The 19,274-nt window shown below is 56.7% G+C and overlaps 1 protein-coding gene across 8 annotated transcripts; it reads left to right on the forward strand.

The window, feature by feature from the left end:
• The first annotated feature begins 10 nt into the window (after positions 1 to 10).
• Positions 11 to 17,340, forward strand: S1PR2 (sphingosine-1-phosphate receptor 2). Of its 8 annotated transcripts, none has more exons than XR_011541052.1 (3): positions 36 to 638; positions 6,688 to 7,002; positions 7,978 to 8,651. XR_011541052.1 is itself a non-coding variant. In XM_070623679.1 (3 exons), exon 3 carries the CDS (start codon positions 14,906 to 14,908, stop codon positions 15,959 to 15,961), a length of 1,056 nt encoding a protein of 351 aa, XP_070479780.1. In that variant the 5' UTR covers positions 339 to 638; positions 6,688 to 7,002; positions 14,864 to 14,905; the 3' UTR covers positions 15,962 to 17,340. The 8 variants fall into 8 exon arrangements, 5 of the variants coding, with proteins under 5 accessions (XP_008529089.2, XP_070479780.1, XP_070479781.1 ...); XR_011541053.1 differs by having other exon boundaries at positions 6,892 to 7,002; XM_070623679.1 differs by lacking the exon at positions 7,978 to 8,651 and adding an exon at positions 14,864 to 17,340 and having other exon boundaries at positions 339 to 638.
• The last annotated feature ends 1,934 nt before the right edge of the window (positions 17,341 to 19,274 follow it).

The raw sequence follows: 19,274 nt of genomic DNA on the forward strand, positions 1-19,274 counted from the left end.
CACGCCCTCCAGGCCACGCCCCCATCTGGCCTCCAGGACTCTCAGCGCGGGTTTTCCTGTATCCAGTAACGTGGTTTTGTTTGTCTGTTTAAATGCGGGGCCTAATGTCCCCTTCAAGCCCCTCAGATTGGGTCTGTGTCTCCCCTAGAGCCTTAGGCCAGGGTCCTGTCCCCTCTGGGACCGGCCGGGGCTCTCCGAGGACCGCGCAGAGTGGGGCGACCCCAGATCCCGGGCTGCCTCCCTTGTGGCCCATCCGCCCTACAGAAATCCAAACGCTCATTGGTAGGTTCCTTGCCACGTACCCATGAGACCTCCAGGGGGCGCCACGAGCCCGCAGCAGCCCTCCGTGCCGCGCCAGGCCGGGCACCTGGGGGCCAGCGCGGGCCGCACGGAGCGCGGCGGCTGAGAACTCGGTGTCAGAGCCAGCCTCAGTTTCCTCGTCTGCAAAATGGCGAGGTTGTGAGACTTCGCTGAAACGATGGAGGCAAAGCGTGTACAGAATGAAAACGCCAGCACAGAGTGAAACTTAGGAAGCAGCACTATGATGAGGATTAAAAGTGAGCCTTGTCATCAAATCAAGAACCAGGGCCGGTGTGGATGGGGTGGACCCTGGAGGACTTAAATGACGCGCTAACAATGTGAGTTTTCTTTTTTTTTGCATCTGATATATAACATATGGATATTTTTGTGAAGTATGAATGAAAATTTACCATGTATTTCATTGTGTCTTCCCTCCCTGCATGAATAACCTTGGATGTGTGTTTAAAACTCCATGCACTTTGTCATTTGAAAAGGTCTTTTAGTCCTTTATTTTGTAGAATTTTATTTATCCGTTTGGCGTTGGCATAGGTAATTCACATGCCTGGTAAAGAAAATTTCAGAAACTCCCAAAGAATAGCTGGAGTGACAGGTCTGTCTCCTCCGGCCTCTGTGCTGTGCCCCCCAGGGCCCCTCCCAAAAGCGTGTGTCTCCTCCCAGAACCAGTTTAGGACTTTACAGGCAGGTTTCCAGGTCTGTCTTGTGCCAGGGAGTTTAGATTTTAATTGGATGGAACGGCACTTAGTTGCTTAATGATTTATTAGGCACCTACTGTGTACCACGGGGGTGAATCCAGCAGACACCTTTGAGATACAGCCCTGTGCAGAGGGCTAAGGCATTAGAATAGGGGAGAGAGTTCTGTAGGGTCTGTAGGAGCCCAGGGGAAGAACTCCTAACTCATGGGGCAGCTTCCCTAAAGCTTTAACCTGTGAGCGAAGGCTTGAGGGGCCCTCAGGAGCTTGTCCAGAGGAGAAAGTATGTTCCAGGCTGAGGGAACAGCATTTGCAAAGACCAGAGTGGAGAGAGAGTGGCGGGGGGGTGAGGGTGTCAGGACCTGCCTGCCAGCCTCGTGCTTTGTTCGTTGACTCATTCCTTTATGCTGGTCCCACCTCAGGGCCTTTGAACTGTTGTTCCTTCTACCTGCAACATACTTTTCCCAGAGCCCCTCATGCCTCCATTCCTCACCTTTTTCGATTCTTTACTCAAAAGTCACCTCCTCTGAGAAGCCTGTCCTGACTACTCTTACTTAAAATTGCAATCCTCATCGCTGGTCCTTCTGATGCCCTTATTCTGCCCTGTTTATGTCCACCCATATTTATCTTGTAACGTGCTATATAATTTCCTGTATTTTAATGCTTTTGGCTGTCTCTCCCACTAAAGTGTAAACTCCCCAGGGCAGAATTTTTGCTGTGTCTTCTTCCCTTCTGTAGCCTGGCACCTGGCAGAGTGCCTGTGACACAGTAAAGACTCAACAGAAGTTTCTTTTTCTTTTCTTTTCTTTTCTTTTTTTTTTGAGGAGGATTAGCCCTGAGCTAACTACTGCCACCAATCCTCCTCATTTTGCTGAGGAAGATTGGCCCCGAGCTACATCCATGCCCATCCTCCTCTACTTTATATGTGGGTTGCCTGCCACAGCATAGCTTGACAAGTGGTGCGTAGGTCCACACCTGGGATCCAAACCGGTGAACCCTGGGCTGCCAAAGCGGAACGTGCAAACTTAACCGTTGTGCCACCTGGCCTGCCCTTTTTTCTTTGCTTTGGTAAGGAAGATTACCCCAAGATAACATCCATTGCCAATCCCCTTCTTTTTTCGCTTGAGGAAGATTGGCCCTCAACTAGCATCTGTGCCCATTCTCCTCTACTTTGTATGTGGGACACTTCCACAGCATGGCTGATGAGTGGAGCAGGTCCACACCCGGGACCTGAACCCGAGAACCTGGGCCGCCAAAGCAGAGGGCATGCAACTTTAACTACTGGGCCATGGGGCTGGCTCCTCCACACGCTCATCATCTCGTTGCAGGAATGTTACCAGAAAGAGAGAAAGCCCTCTGTTTGTCTCCTGGGTCTCAAGGTCTCTGTCCCCTGAGGTCAGGAGCACACAAGATGCCCAATAAATGATTTTTTACCCAGTGGCACTGGAGTCCCGTAGACACAGATTCGAATCCAAAGGCTGCCACTAAGTGGCTGGGTGTCCCTGGGTGAATCGTTCCATCTCCTAATCGGTAAGTGGGACCCACACGCCCGCCCCTACTGAGCGATGGAGAGGATCAGCATTCTCTTTCTCTCCATCCTTGCTCCCCGCAGTCTTTTCTTCCCACGGAGGGAGCCTGTACACACCTGGGTCAGACCACATCCCTCTGCAGCTCGGACCCCTCCAGGCCACCCATTTCGCTCACAGCAAAAGCCAAAGTCGGAGCGGCAGCCCACAAGGCCAGCTGGACCTGCCCTCGCTTCCTCCACCCTCCCCTCTCCCCGCTACCCCTCTGTGGTTTCAGCCAACTGGTCTTCTCACTGGAACCTGTCAGTCTCACACGAGCCTCAGGGCCTTAGCACTGGTCGTTCCTTCCACCTGGACCACTCTGCCTGAATAGCTGCACGGCTCCCTCCCTCACCTCCTTCAGGTCTTTACTCAAAGGCCACCTTCTCAGGTGACACTGGGTCCAAAATCACTGATCCCTTCCCATCCCACATTCTTCATCTGCCTTCCCGGTTTCATTTGTTTCTAGAACTTTCATTACATTCTAAGAGATGACATCATGGTCTTATTTTTCCCACTTCGTCTCCCGCTCCCCCATAGAAGGTCAGCTCCTGGAGGATGAGGGTCTTTGTTTCTTTGCTAAGAAGGGTGCCAGGCCCCCTGCAGGTTCTCCATGCAGTGATGGAACAAATGGAATGTGAACAGATCGCTTGGCACAGGGCTCGCACCAGCACACTGATGACGAGCCTCGGTGAAACGGAGGTGTACACTGCGAGGCTCAAACTTTCACCATTTTGGCCCAAGCCTGGGTAGAGGTCAAAGGTCAATGTGTCCTGCCCACTCCTGGGGATCAAAGGCTCCATGGTAGGTGACCTCTGTCCTCAGTGACATGGGGCCAGTGGCAGCCTTGCAGCTCGGAGACAAGGTCTGCTGGCTGCAGGCATGCTAGCAATTTAGGGGGTACCCATCAGAAGTTGGAGGGCCCGCCAACATCTGGCCTTTCTAGCCCCGTCACTGTGTGAGGGTTTTCACAAAGGCCAGAGGTCAGGGCTGGACTCCTGGGAGGCAGCCCCAGGTAGGAGGTGCAGGGTATGGCGGCGGGGCCGGGAGGCAGGGGTCTGGCCTCTTGGGGGGAGCTGTCTCAAGGGCCCCTCCCCCATCAACAGCGAAAACATCTGCTGTGTGTTTGTTTGTTGCTCCGTTTGTGGGTAACTGCGAGTCTGTGAGGAGGCGGAGCCACCCACTGAGGCGTCCTACCCCCCAAGCCCCTGGGGATAGGCCTGATTTGCATAGTTTCTATTCCCTTCAGTTCAGCCAGGCTGGGGCTGTGGAGCAGAAAAAACGTGCAGATCAGCCCCCCAGCCAGGTCTTGGCAGAATGTCAGACACCCACTCCCCTACCCCCTTACCTCCCCTCCCCCTGCTCAGGGCTCCAACCCCTGGGCAGGGCACATGGGCTCTCTGTGGCTAGAGGCTGAACCCTGCATGTGACATCTCGCTTACCTGCTGGCTTCTGCCCAGATTGAGCCAATGGCAGGCACCGAGGAGGATGCCTGGGACGATGGGAACAGCCAGGGTAATTCTCCCCATCTGCTTCTGGCAGCGTCTCCCCCTGGACGTGGCCTCCTTATGTGCTAATTTCTAAATAGTCTCAGTCCTCCTCCCCGAATTGGGTTTCTCGTCTATATTAGCAACCCCTGTATTAAACCCCCTGCATGTGAGGTGCTTTCATCTTCCTGAGTCGACCCCGACTGACGGAAGGCAGCTGCGAGGGTTTTATTGATGGGTTTTGGTGGGAAGATAAAACTCCCATAAAGTAAGGTCTTCTCTTTTGAGGGTCCCGTTCTACAAGTTTCCACAAACATATAGAGTCACGCAACCCTCACCACAGTCAAGATAGAGAATGGTTTCATCACCAGAAAATTCCCCTGTGCCCTTTCATAGTCAACTCCTCTCTCCACCCCCAGGTCCTGCCAACCACAGGCTGTTCGCCTTTTCTAGAACATCACAGAAATGGAATCGTACAGTAGGCTTTTGTGTCTGGCTTCCTTCTCTCGCTGTAAAGCGTTCGAGATTCGCCCACGTTGCTGTGTATCACTAGGTCCTTGCTTTCTGAGCCGTTTTCCTTGTAAGGATGGACGGTCGTCTGTCTATTGATATTCTAGTTGAAGGAGCTGCTATGAGCTGCCGATGAGTTGATATTTGCCAAGTGCTCAGGACAGTGACCAGCACATTATATACATGTCAGCTGTTGTTATTATGTTGGGGGGGAGCTTGCTGAGAATCGAGCCTCTGGCATTCCCCTCTCCCCGAGCTGTGCATGCTTCTCTTGTCCCAAAGAGAGAGTCCAACCCTCCCAGGCTGGAAGGGCCAAGGCTGCATCTGGTGGAGACGTGGCAGGGCCTGGCCTCCACCGGGAGCCTCCCCGCCCCATCCCTGAAGCTGAAAGTGGGCCCTGAGCCCACGGGCGGGTGAGACACAATGGCTGCAGCTCCGCCGCCTGCCAAGATCAGCATCTGGGAAGTTTCTCTGCAGCTGAGGCCCCTTCCCCCAGGGCTGGGGCGATGACGAGAAAGTGGGACCTGTCTCAGACGCTTCTTCCCATGCAGTTTCTCCTGCCAAAAGCTGAGAGGCGGGGCTTGGGGGAAAGGGCAGGCTGGGCCTCATTGATGTGGGGGGAGTTCACAAAATTTGGGGCCGGCGGAGGATGGGAGAATTCCCCTCACCTGGATGACAGAGAAGAGCGTTCATCATCTCACCAATGACGGATGCTGGTCCTGAGTGGTACCCACTGCCCTTGTGTCCTGACCCACTGGGGCAGGATTTGGGTCCCTGCATCCGGACTAGCGTGGGGACTTGGGACAGACAAGGGGGCACAGAGCTCTAGTTCGAATCCCACCACTACTGTGTGCCTCAGTTTCTTCATCTTTAAAATGGGGTGAGGAGGAAAACACAAAACTATGGAGACAGGGAAAAGATGAGCAGTTGCCAGGGGTTCAGAGGAGGGGGGACGAACAGGCAGAACACAGGGGAATTTCAGGGCGGTGAAAGTGTTCTGTGTGACACTGATGGTGGATGCATGTCATTCTCATTTGTCCAAACCCACAGAATGTCTGACACCCCAACGTCAACTGTGAACTTCGGGTGATAGTGACATGTCCATGTAGGTTCATCAGTGATACAAATGCCCCCCTCTGGGGCCGTGTTGACCGTGGGGGAGGCTGTGCACACGTGGGGACAAGGCCTGTGTGGAAAATCTCTGTACTTTCCACTCCGTTTTCTTGTCAACCTAAAACTTCTAAAAAAATTGTCTATTAAAAAAGTAGGATGATGATAATTGTAACACCCACCTCCCAGGGCTGCGAGAACTCGCAGAGCCGCACCCGGCACAGTGTGTCTGCGTCGGTGTCGCATGAGCGAGCGTTAGCCATTATTGCCGGGGACCTGTCATTAGTGGGGGCCGGTCCTAGTCTCTTCCTTCTGTATTTCCCCTTCCAGGGAGCTCCCCAAGAAAAGGGCCCCGCTTCTTTCCTCTTTCGCTGTTCTCACTCAAGGGCTCCCCTCGGACGGGGCCCAGCGCTCCCCTTGACCCCTCCAGACGATCAGGAAGTCGAGGCCTCCAGTGGTTTCCATTGCTCCAGCTTGTCCTCTCAGCTGACCTGGCGGAGGCCTCGTGTGGCCTCAGAAGCAGGAGGAGGCGGGCTCGGGGGGAGGGGGGAGTTGCTTGTGAATGCGTCTGTGTGTCTCAGGGGACGTCACCTTCGTCTGGTAGCCACGGTCCCTGGAACAGACAGCCGGATACTCTGTGGCCTTGACAGCATCCCCGCCCCCAGGTCTCTGGCGGGATGGCAAACTGCTGAGCCAGCCGAGGGCACTTCCTCCGCAGCCTTCACGTCCCCCGGGAGGCTGAGATTTCCGCTCCGATAGCTCCCTGGGGAGGAGAGGACCCAGTTTTCTTTGCGCTTTTCTCCCTGTGGGTTGAACACCTGGTTTCAAGAGGTTGTCGGGGCAACACACCTCACTTGGCAGAGGATTCAGTGAGGCGTTGCCGAGGTCCGAGTGGACCCCAAGATCTGGCCTGGAACCCAGCGGACACTGACGTCTGGCTCAGGAAGTGGAGCGAAGTCACTCTGACTTTTCTTTCTTTCTGTTTCTTTTCTCTTTGTGAGGAAGATTGGCCCTGAGCTAACATCTGTGCCCGTCTTCCTCAACTTCGTATGTGGAATGCTGCCACAGCATGGCTGATGAGCGGAGTAGCTCGGCACCTGGGATCCCAACCTGGGAAGCTGAGCCACCAAATTGGAGACGGCAGAACTTTAATCACTTGGCCCCCTGCCACTGGGCTGGCCCCTGCTCTGACTTTTCTTATTTCCCCAGAAAGCCCTGCTACCCTGTGTTACAACTCTCTCAAGAAATCTCCTAATTTCTTTGTCTCCTCCATCGGACTGTCAGCTCGGGATGGCAGCCACCAATGAGGGATCATCAGAGGTACGCAGAGCATTGGGCGTTGCATTGTATGAATACATGTGCTGCATATAGATGTAGCATTAATATATGGATTCTTAATATTCATTTCTTTGTTAATCACTTCAATATGTTTCTTTTTAAGATCAAGTTCTTTAATGGTGATATGTTGAATAATTACACTGATGTGTTATTTACTATGTTATTTATTGATATCATTTATTATTATTATAGAAGCAATTTTACAACTAGCAGCCTGGCGATGTGTCACCTTTTGTTTGATTTTTCATGTCTTTGTAAATTTTTTTTCTTTTTGAGGAAGATTAGCCCTGAGCTAACATTTGCTGCCAATACTCCTCTTTTTGCTGAGGAAAACTGGCCCTGAGCTAACATCCGTGCCCATCTCCCTCCACTTTATATGTGGGACACCTACCACAGCATGGCTTGCCAAGCAGTGTCACGTCCGCACCCGGGATCCGAACTGGCGAACCCTGGGCCACCGAAGCAGAACGTGCGCACTTAACCGCTGCGCCCCCAGGCAGGCCCGTGTAAATTTTTTGAATTGGTAATATGACCTAAAAATTTCCAGCCCCCCAGGGTATACGGTGAAAAATCCGGCCCCTCTCAGCTATTCCCCTGCCCCCCAGCCCGCTCCCTGAGGGTAACCGCTGTGACCGGTGGCTTGTGCCTTCTCCCGGAGGTGGCCTGTGAGTCCCTAGGCAAATATGTGTGTATTTATACAGTCCTCATAAACACACTCAGACAGTGCACGCAAGCCGTGCAAAATGGTCTACACTGTGTTTTTTTCTACTTCACATATTGAAGACAGTTTCATATCAAGACTACTCCATTTTTACTTTTTAAGAGGGATAAGTGGATCAATTTTAATTTCCTTTTAAGTTTTGGGGGGTTTGGGGGGGTTTTTTCGGTGAGGAAGATTTGCCCTGAGCTAACATCCTTTGCCAATCCTCCTTTTTTTTTTCTTTTTCCTTGAGGAAGATTAGGCCTCAGCTAACATCTGTGCCAGTCTTCCCCTACTGTGTACGTGGGCTACCTCCATGGCATGGCAGATGAGTGGAACAGGTCCACACCCAGGATCCAAACCTCCGAACCCGGGCCACTGAAGCTGAGAACGTAGAACTTGAACCACTCGGCCACCAGGCCAGCCCCTGGTTTTGCATTTAACACTCTTTACCAAGTTTAATATACGTACAGAAGAGAGCACAAAGTCTCCTTTCTTTTTATCAGTTGCATTGTCTGGGCGTCAAGCAGCCTTAAATTTTGTTACATTCCAGCTTTGTTGAGGTAACATTGACATACAGAATTGTAAGATAAAGTGCACATCGCGGTGATTTGACAGACACATACATTGTGAAAGGGTCCCCATTTAGTTCATGACCACGCCCGTCATCACATATTTAGCTTGTGTGTGCGCGCCAACATTCAAGTTTCTACTCTCCTAGCGAATTTCAATCAGTCGATGCAGTGTCATCACCTATAGGCACCTTTGTTTATGTCAGCTCCTCAGACCTTATTCATCTTATAACTGAAAGTTGGTACCTTCACCAGCCTCTCCCTGTTCCCCCTGCCCCCAGCCCGTGGCAACCACTTTCCTATTCTCTGTTTCTATGAGTTTGACTGTTTTTGAGATTCCACATAAAAGTGAGATCATACAGTGTTGGTCTTTCTCTGTCTGGCGTATTTCACTGAGCAGAATGCTCTCAAGTGTCATCCACGTCGTTGCAAATGACAGGATTTCCTTCTTTCTCGTGGCTGAATAATATTCCATCGTCTACATACGCTGCATCTTCTCTACCCCTGCCCCTGTTGACCGACACTACGGTTGTTTCCAGATCTTGGCTATTGTGAATAATGCTGCAGTGAACGTGGGGATACAGATATCTTTTTTCAGCTTGTTGCTTTTCACCAATCTTTACTGAAGTATAACATACACACACGGAAGAGTACCCCTACCCTGTCCCTCCTCTTTATTGCACCATCCTGGTGTCAAGCAGCCTTAATTTTTAATTTAATTAATTGCTGGAATAGGGTACCTGTGCATGTGTTGCGAAAGTCAAAAAGTCCAGAAGGATTCCTGGGGTGGGAGCAGACTCCCCCCCCCCCCCCCCCCCCCCGTCCCCGCCCGGTCTCCCATCCTTCAGTTCCTCTCCCAGGAAATTGGCCAGTTTCTTCTTCCTGGAATCTTCTGGAGATTCTGTGCACATGCAGTAGAGCCTCAGCCCCACGCAAACAGGGGGTTCTGTTTCCTGACACGTGTCCAACCTTTAGAATAGTGTCTGGTGCCCAGTAGGTCCTTAATGTATTTGGTAAATAAACATATAAGGGGATTATGTATACATTTTCACAGAACTACCCTGCTCAAAGGCTGAAGGAGGGGAAGGCGGGAAAACTCAAGAATCAGACACAAGCTTGGCCCCAACTTGGAATGCAACTTGGCCGACCTGGGCCTGCTGGTAAACCACAGATCGGCTGTTGGGTGCTCCTGGTCTTGTGGGGAGAGGGGGCAGCGCCTGAATTCTGGGGTCTTATCAAGGCACAACCAGTCCTGCCTCTGGGGCAGGGCGTGGCACATAGTAGGAACTTGATTTGTTGGAGGAGCAAACATACAGAAGGCGCTTAATGCCTATTTGCTGCATTGACAGATAGTCGGTTCCTCATGGCTCCTTGTTGGGTAAATAAATGGGATCCCGTGCTCACCTCCAATTCTGGGGGCCCAGGGATGGGCCAAGAGTTTATCTGCAACTCAAAACAGCTGTTTCAGGTGGAGGCCACCTGGCCAGGAGCGACGTGACGTCACGGGGCTGCGTGACGTCACGAGCCGGCCGGTTCTCACGGGTCGGGGCTGGGAGGGGCAGGGCGGGAGGTGGGGGTGCGGACAAAGGGACCCCGCGCGCCTCCCCCGCCGGCCCCCGCGCGCGCCCCGGCCGGCCAGCCACATCTGGAATTCATTGCAGCCGCCGCCGGAAAGGGGAGGAGAGGAGGGCGGGGCGAGTTGGGGGGCCGAGGCGGTGCCTATCCCCGCCGCCCCGCCGTCCCTGGTCCCCAGCCCCGGGACGCAGCCGAGCCGGCCGGGCAGCCCCAGCCCCAGCCGCGGCCGTCCCGGGGACGCAGACGCCCAAGCCCCTCCGACCAGGGCAGGGACCCGGGCCGGCCTAGCCAGGTGAGCGTGCGTGGCGAGGGGGAGGCAGCAAGGGCGGGTCCCGGGCCCCTGAGGTCGCGGCATCGGAGCTCAGGGGCCTGGCCAGGGGCGGGGGGCGCCCCGGGGCGCGCACGCGCCGCACATGCTCCTGCTGCACGGAGGGAGTGCTCACCGTGAGCCCTCTGCAGGACTCCGGGCGCCCCCCCTGCCTCGGCCGCGAACCCCCAGACTGCGCTCCCCGCCTTCCCCAACGGCAGGAAGTTGGCGCCGAGGAGAAGGCGAAATCCGAGCGTTTTCAGCTCGAGACTGGGAGGCAGGACAGCGTGCCCCGGGATCGAGGCTTTGGGGAGTGCGTTTGGGGATGGAGGGCCCCCCTCCTGGCTGACTCGGATTGGACCGGGGCGAAAGGTGCTGCGCGCCCTGGAGCTTCCAAACCCAGAGGCGGGGCCCCCGGGGTGGACAGTCGCCCACTGCCTGCAGTCTGGCGCTCTGCCTCAGTTTCCCTAAGTGGTTGTCTCCTCCAGTCGCCCCGCGGGGGCGTGGCTTTGTTCTGAAAGGAAAAGGAACGCGACTGCGTGGCTCCGGCGCCTCTTCTTTCCCTTGGGGATGGGGCGTGGGTGCAGACGCGCGTGTCGCGGATCCCGCGTGGCCCCGGGCCCCGCAGAGCGTGGGAACCTCGCCCCCGACACCGGCACGAGTTGACTCACTCGGGGATTTCCACCCCCTTCCCCCGACTCTGCCCTAGTCAGGCGCTCCGGGCGCCACGCGCTGTGACCACAGTCCTCCGCGTGGCGCGACGCGAGTGCAGCCTTCGTGGTGCGGCTGCTGCTGGGATCTCCCCCCAAGCCAGTCCTCCCGAATCCTTCGGGAATATCGAGGTGGGCCCCCTGGGATGGAGAGGAGTCCCCCACCCACACTTGGAGATGTGGGGGTACCGTGCGTGTGGCTGTCGCGCGCGAGAGGAGGCGCGGCCCCGGCGGCTGCGAGTGTGGATACCGCGCATTCCACGGCCAGATAAGGAGGTCGAGACTCTGGCTGGAGGGCGGGGGCGGGTCCTGCCACCGTCTCCACGGAGACGCTCCGGGCTTTGCCTGGGGTGGGGTTGCCCGCGGACCAGAGGCGTCTCCAGCCTCCTTTGCCGCTGTTTGGGGCTGGGCTGAGCTTAGGAGCTTCCACCCTGCGAGACCCACTGGGGCCTTGTTCGTTCGTTCATTCATTCATTCATTCATTCATCCATCCGTCCATCCATCCATCCATTCCACCCGTTTTCTGAGTACTTCTGGATGCCAGGCATCGTTCCAAATGGGCTGAAAACAGATTTGATTTGGGCGCCGGCCTCCGACACTCACATTCTGCCCTGGAAGTCAGATAGAAGACCAGAAATACAATCCTAATTTCCGAAATTGGCAAGTGCCGTGAAGGTCATAGAGCAAGGTGCGGTGATAGAAAGGCCTGAGGGAGGCGGCTCTGGGAGACTGGCAGGTCCTTGGAGGCCCCTCTGAGAAAGTGTCCTTAAAACTGAAACCTGAAAGATGAGGAGACAGTCCTTCAAGGATTTGGAGGAAAGGCATGTCAGGTGGAGGCAAAGCCGGGGCAAAGGCCGTGAGGTAGGGACGGGGGTGGCAGGTCGCAGGCCAGTGTGGTTGGCCTGGAGTGGCCCTGGGGGACAGCGTGAGGAGAGTAGGTGGGTAGTGGGGAGCCAAGGTAGAATCTGGAGCCAAGGATGGCCCCCTGGAGCGCCCCCTGGCTGCTGCGTGGAGAAACGGCAACGAGGAATAGGGGGTGGGGCCTGAGAGCTGAAGGGAAACCAAAAGAAATGGGGGGGGGGGGGGGTGCCCTAGGGCAAGAGGCACCGGATCCTTGAGTGACCAGGAGGAACTCTTAACCACGAGACTTCCCTCAGTGGAACTTGGGGAAGGGGCGCGTGGAAGCCACTGAGGCTTCCTCCATCCTTCCTCGCTCCTAATCTCCCCTGGAACAGTCTCGGTCTGTCTCTCTTCCCTTCCCTCCAAACCTTGTCACTTGTCCCGCTGGCTCCGCTGAGGCCGGGGACCTCCTCCTAAGCTTCTGTGTTGAGCCAGGCCTGGGAGCCTGACGCGGGGAAGGGAAGCGGGCACGGGCCGTATCGGCCTGGGGGTGACTCCTCCGCCAGCCCCAACGACCCGGCCTGCTTCCTCTTTCTGCGAAGCACAAACCTGCCTTAAGCTGCCCCGTTAGCAAAGTCCTAGGGAGGCAGTTGGGCCTCAGTTTCCCCTTCTCTAACTAGGAGAGCTGCCGCTGCTTCTGGGCATGCCGTGACAGCTTCCTGGGGCTGCAGAAAGTGAGGGTACAGCGCCCCGAGTCCACCCCTCCCCCAAGAAGATAGAACTTTTGGTCGGTCCCTGGGGTGCGAGGGCTGAACTCATTGCTTATTTCTCCAGGAAATGGCTATAAATCTTTCTCTTGGCTGCCAGACAGGAGAGGAGTGGTGGCCCCACGTGAGGGGGGGGACAGGGCCGCCACGGGACACACCCTGGGCTTCTCGCCCACCAGCAAATGTGCTTCCTAGGCCTGCGATAGAGCTTTGATTGTCAATTATGAACCCCAGGAGGGGCCCAGTAGACGAGGGCGGCTTGAGGGCGTCTGGTCGGGGTGACCCGGCGGTCAGGCCGCGGCTCACACTTTCCCTAGGGACGCCCACACAGCCTTAACTCTGTCCCCCGGAAAGAAATGAGCTCCAGCTCAGTAGTGGAGCAGGAGGGCGCCCCGAGAGGGCCAATCAAGTGCCGAGGACGGAGAGCTCCGGCCAATAGGCGAGTCGCTCAGTGCCCTGGGATTGAAAATGAGCCAATCAGAGCGCGGGCTGTTTCTGGCCCGACGGCTGGTCTGGGAAGGCCGAGGCCTGGGCCAAGCCAGCTCCAGGCCGGCTGCAGCGGGCAGAGGGCATCGGGGCGCCCGGGGCCCTGTCCGGCAGGGAACAAGGGGCCTCTGTGTGGCGATCTGGGCGGGGAGGCAGTCCGCGGGGATGCGCACAAGCTCTCCTCTGTTCCCAAACTAGGACGGATGTCCTTTCGCCCAGGGGGAGCAGCTGCCTCCGTCAGGCGGGGGGCCAGGGCGCCCCTCCAAGGGGGCGTCCTGGGACTGAGATGGTTGGGCGACCCCGGAAGGCCCCCATCACTCCCAAGCTTGCTAGGAACCGGCCTAACCAGCCTTTTCTGGAACCACGCTCCTGCGCACGTGGTCCTCGCCAGGCGTGTTTCCAAGGATCTGGGGAGGCCTCCTCCCGCGTCGTCCCCCCCCCCCCAAGCCCGCCCATTTATCTAATGGCTGGAGCTTCCTCCCGGTTCCCTTTGTGAAAGGCAGACACTGCACCAGCCCTTCGGAGACCCCCCCCCCCACCTCCAAGCTGGGGGGAAGCCATTATGTCGGCTCTCATCCTCTCTGCCTCTTCCCGCCCCCTCCCCCCACGGCTCAGTTTTCCTTGAGAGAGGGGGTGACTCAGGCCTTCATGGAAACAAATACCGTCCCCCCCTCCCCGCGGGGCTGCACGCCCCCTCACCGCTCACATGACTTCAGCACAGCTGCCCCATCCTCCTAGCCAGGACCTCCCAGAGCGGTCTCCTGTGGCTCCCCCATCCCATCACCCCCTCCCAGCCTTCTCCGCACCGGATGTGACTGGGGAGCTGGGACTCCACCCTGTTTGTTCCAGGGGCCTCACATCTGGATTTCATCTTGGCTGGGGAGGGGGGCGCCAGCGCCCTGCCCACCCCGCTGGGACCCTCTGTCCCACGGCAGGACTAGCTGGTGCTGATGAGAACAGGCTGTTGGGAATCTTGCCTGGCTGGCTCCCTCAACGTCCCTCCCAAAAGATTGGGTGGAGGGCACCTAGTCCCCAGCTGGCTGTGTGGCAGGAAGAGGGGAGCTAATAATATTAGCTAATATTTATTGAATGCTTGCTATGTGCTCAGCATGCCTTGAGCATCATTCAACAAGATTTTCCCATCACCCCTATGAAGTCCCCATTGCACAGATGACAACATTGAGGCGGAGAGGCCGAGGGTCCAGTGACTTGCGCAAGGTCCCGCAGCGTGTCAGAGGTGGAGCGGGATTGAACCCTGAATTGCCTCCAAGGTCTTTGTGCTTGAAGATGACGTGACCTCTGGGATGCTCGAACCTCAGGGCCGCCTTGGTATCTCCCAAAGACCTTATCTTGGGAGTGCCCATGGCCTCGAGGCTTAGACCCAGCCTGGAGTCCAAGGCAGTGTGTAGTAATGGGCAGGAGACTTGTGCTGCCAGCGGCGAGCATCTCGCTGACCCCGGTTGGCAGGCGGCGTGAGGCCTGAGGCTCCAGTCTATCTGAGGAAGGAGACGAGCTCTCCAGGTCGTGCCCCAGGTTCCCTCTGTGGCTGGGTGGGCAAGGCTTCTGGAAGTCCACTTTGTGCCCTTCCTGCCACTGGGGGGGACCTCCTGTTCCTTTGAAAGACAGCGTAGCCTGGCAGCTATAGAGGCTCTGGGGTGGGTCTTTTTGGCTCTGCTACTGACTAGCTTTGAGACTTTGGGAAAGTGAATTGACTTCTCTGGGTTTCCCATCTGTAAAGCAGAGATGATGATAATTCTGACTTCACGTGGCCACTCAGCGAGGAGTGACAGAGCTGGGACTCCAACTGTAGCCGTCCAAAGTCAGAGCCTGGGCAGCAGCCACAGCACTGACCTGTCTGTCTGTCTCTCTGTCCTTTCTCTCCACAGCTCTGACAGCCCCATGGCCCCGGCCGGCCACTGAGCCCCACCATGGGCAGCCTGTACTCGGAGTACCTCAGCCCCAGCAAGGTCCTGGAACACTATAATTACACCAAGGAGACGCTGGACAAGCAGGAGGCCTCCCGCCAGGTGGCCTCGAGCCTGATCATCCTCCTCTGCTGTGCCATCGTGCTGGAGAACCTGCTGGTGCTCATCGCCGTCATACGCAACAGTAAGTTCCACTCGGCCATGTACCTGTTCCTGGGCAACCTGGCCGCCTCGGACCTGCTGGCGGGCGTGGCCTTTGTCGCCAACACCTTGCTCTCAGGCCCGGTCACACTGCGCCTGACACCTGTACAGTGGTTTGCCCGCGAGGGCTCTGCCTTCATCACGCTCTCCGCCTCCGTCTTCAGCCTCCTGGCCATCGCCATCGAGCGGCACGTGGCCATTGCCAAGGTCAAGGTCTACGGCAGCGACAAGAGCTGTCGCATGCTGCTGCTCATCGGCGCCTCGTGGCTCATCTCGCTGGTTCTCGGGGGCCTGCCCATCCTTGGCTGGAACTGTCTGGGCCTCCTGGAGGCCTGCTCCACCGTTCTGCCGCTCTACGCCAAGCAGTACGTGCTCTGCGTGGTCTCCATCTTTTCCATTATCTTGTTGGCCATCGTGGTGCTGTACATCCGCATCTACTGCGTGGTCCGCTCCAGCCATCCCGATGTGACTGGCCCACAGACGTTGGCCCTGCTCAAGACGGTCACCATCGTGCTGGGCGTCTTCATCGTCTGCTGGCTGCCCGCCTTTAGCATCCTCCTCCTGGACTACGCCTGTCCCGTCCGGGCCTGCCCCATCCTCTACAAGGCCCAGTACTTCTTTGCCTTCGCCACCCTCAACTCACTGCTCAACCCTGTCATCTACACGTGGCGCAGCCAGGACCTGCGGCAGGAGGTGTTGCGGCTGCTGCTGTGCTGGCGGCCTGCGGCGAGGATGCAGGGACGGCGGGCCGGGACCCCAGGCCACAGCCTCCTGCCCCTCCGCAGCTCCAGCTCCCTGGAGAGGAGCATGCACATGCCCACATCACCCACGTGTCTGGAGGGCAACACGGAGGTCTGAGGGACAAGAGGGCCGACAGCTGGGCCACGGCAGGGCGCCCCGTGGAGAGGCACCGAGTGACCTCAGACAGACACGTGGGGCTGCCAAGCAAGATGTCCCCACGCTGCAGACCTGGGGGATACAGAAAATGTTTTACACTTGGGCCGGCCAGCTGCGGCACTGACCAGTCAGATGGCAGAGCTCCTGTCAGGTCCTGGAGGCCGGTGCAGGGACCTGTGGGGCCTCTTTAGGACTAGATCATGGGGAGGTCTGGGGAGAGCTGGGAAGGGCCTGGATGACAGCAGGCAGGCATTCACGAGGGGCCCCAGGAAGGAGCAATTTACAACCCGGTACAAAGGATTTCAACATTTCACGACTGCCTGACACTCCACCCTGTGCCAGCCTCCTCCGAATTTACCCCCTTGCCACCTTTTCCTGGCAACCTCCAGCCACTTCCCTGGAACCACTGTCCCGAGGGGCTGACAGCCCTGGCTAACAGTTCCCGGGCTCCAATCCACAGCTTCCTCAAATTTCACCACCTGCCACTGTGGCCGCTTCCTTTTCCTCTCACTTCACAAGATGCTGGGAAACCACAGGGTGGAGGTCGGGTCGGGTCGTGGGCGGGGGGCGGTTGGAGGGGGCCAGACCCCATTCTCAGACCTCATTGGCCAATTGCACTATTTGGGGCGCAGAGGAATCACCAAGGACTGGAAAAACCGGTCTAGGGGGCCTGAGGAGGGCCTCAGGGTGGAAGTGGAGAAAGTTCTAGAGGGAGCTGTCTGCTCAGGACCCCCCACCCCCCAAAAACAACCACCCCCAAGCTACTCCCGCCTCGGGTCCCAGGCAAGGTACCAGGTCTTCTAAGGCGGGGCAGCCTGGAGCCCGCTGTGCGTCCTTTCACGTTGTATTGAACGGAACATGCGGTGGGGGTGCCCAGGACATTTTTGGGGTGTTCTTCCCCTAACCTGCCCCGGAAGGACTTTCCTAAGTTCCGTGGATGGATGGAAGGGACATTGCGGTACAAATGTATATTTATGTGTGTGTCTGTTTGTCTGTGTCTGTGTGCACGTCTGGGTGTGATGTCTGTGACCCCCCCCTCCCCCGCCACATCCCCCCAGAAGGGATGCTGTTCTGTCTCCCCCTGTCCGTGTTGAAGCTGCCAAAGAGGGCCCTGGCCCTGCACAGACACCTTTCATTGCTGGCTCATCTGCCCCTTTGAGAGCTTGGGGAAGGAAACCTCACACCTCAGAGGGGTGTCATGAATGCACAGGCTGGGGAGGGGGGCCTTTGGGGGGCCAGGAGCCAGCTGGGGGCTTGTCTCCCCTCACACAGCTCCCCAGAGGCCCCTCGTGCCTGACACCAGGTGCACCCCAATCAATAAACGGTTCAGTTTCTCTTTCCGGTCGTGGTGTCTTTTCAAGCTAAAGGCGGCTGCTCCTGCATGAGCTCCCCGCGGGGGGTTGGGGGATGGATGGGACAGGGGAGGGCGGCTGCTGCCCAGGCCTGGTGGGTGGTGGGGGCCTCCTCGGGGGCTGGACAGATGGTCTTGGGGGACACAGGCCCAGCTACCCCTCTGAAGCTCCTATTCCCCAAAAGAATGACCGACCTTCATCAAGCACCTTCCAGGCATGAAGATGTGAATCTCAGGAGGTGGGAGTTACTATAAACTCCTTTTCTGGAGCTGTGGGTTCAGAGAAGTTAAGTGAGCTGCTCAGGGTCACATAGCCGGTTGGGGCAGTGCCTGTCTGGAGTTTTTTCTTTCTTCTTTTGGTGAGGAAGATTGGCCCTGAGCTAGCATCTGTGGCCAATTTTCCTCTTTTTTTTTTCTCCCTGAAGCCCCAATACGTAGCTGGATATCGTAGTGCTAAGTTCTTCTAGTTCTTCCATGTGGGATGCTGCCACAGCATGGCTTGATGAGCCGTGTGTAGGTCCACAGCCAGCATCGAACCAGTGAACGCTGGGCCACCATAGCAGAGAGCATGATCTTAACAACTTGTCCACCGGCTGGCTCCCGCTCCCTTGTTCCCCTCCACCCCCCGTGACCTCCCCCAACGCCTGTCTGGATTTGAACTAAGACTGACTCTAGATCCTGCCAGCTCCCCCACTGGGCCGCAGCAAGGATCCTCAACCCGCTGTTTGTCATAGAAGGAGCGGTCAGCCCCACCCAGAACCAGGAGAAGCCCAGATGGGATGCAGCTGGGGGGTGGGGCCCGAGCTTGGCTCCAGGGTGACGCCACCCTCCTTTGCCCAGAGGCACGGCATATCGGCTCCTTTGAAGATAGGTCTGGAGCTTTGATGGGGAACCCAGGCCCCCAGGCTGAAGCCCCACCCAGCGGCACCATGGCAACACTGAGGCAGCTGGTGGCAGAGAAGGAACAGGGCGGACGGCAGCCAGGGGCTCAGAGGCCCCGTCAGAATTCCCCCTCCTCCAGCAGTTCAGAGACAGCCTTTGTGCGGGAACCCAAGCCCTCGCTGGGACACGGAGGAGGAAGAGGCCCGGGGCAGGCCAGAGTCAATAAATTTCCCCAAAATACCCACGTGCTCCCTCCATCTCCTTCAGGCCTCTGCTCCAATGCCACCTCCTCAGAGAAGCCTGCCCTGACCACCTTCCTCCCGCTCTGTCTAGCCCCTCACCTGCTTATCATCTGGCAGTGTATTATACATGGGTTTATCTGTCTCCCCCAATTAAAACATGAGCCCCTTGAAGATGGGACAGCGTTGGTCTTATTCACCACTGTGTCTTTGGCATCTTAAACAGTACTCAGTGCTTTCTCACCTCAGGGCCTTTGCATCTGCTATTCCCTCTGCCTGGAATGATCTTCCCGCAGACATCCTTGTGACTCCTCTCCCTCTTCAGGTCTATTTTCAAATATCACACCCGGGATGAGGCCTCACCATGCCGTGCACATGGTTCGGATCGTATCCGCCTCTTTGCTACTCTCTAACAGGCAACACATTTTGCCCATTTATCCTATTTCCGATTTTCCCTTTCTGAATGCTGGTTCCATGACAGCAGGGATCTATGTCTGTCTTGTTTACTGCTTGGCCCCAGGGCTCAGGACAGTGGCCAGCACACAGCAGGTGCTCAATAAGTGTTGCTCAAATGAATGAAAGCAAAACCAAGTGATGGTCATTTCACTGAGTGTTAAGTGCTGTGAAGAAAATAAAATGGGAAGCAACAGTTTAGGTGTACTGTGCTCTGTAATGTAGGGACTATTAATGGGACTCAGACAGTTAAGGAAACTGAGGCACATAGAGGTCAAGTAACCTGCCCAAGGTCACAAAGCATGTGGGTGGAGGGGCTGGGATTCGAGCCCAGGCAATCCTTGATGGA

The sequence above is a fragment of the Equus przewalskii genome, chromosome 6 (genome assembly GCF_037783145.1).
Source record: "Equus przewalskii isolate Varuska chromosome 6, EquPr2, whole genome shotgun sequence".
Lineage (NCBI taxonomy): Eukaryota > Metazoa > Chordata > Mammalia > Perissodactyla > Equidae > Equus > Equus przewalskii.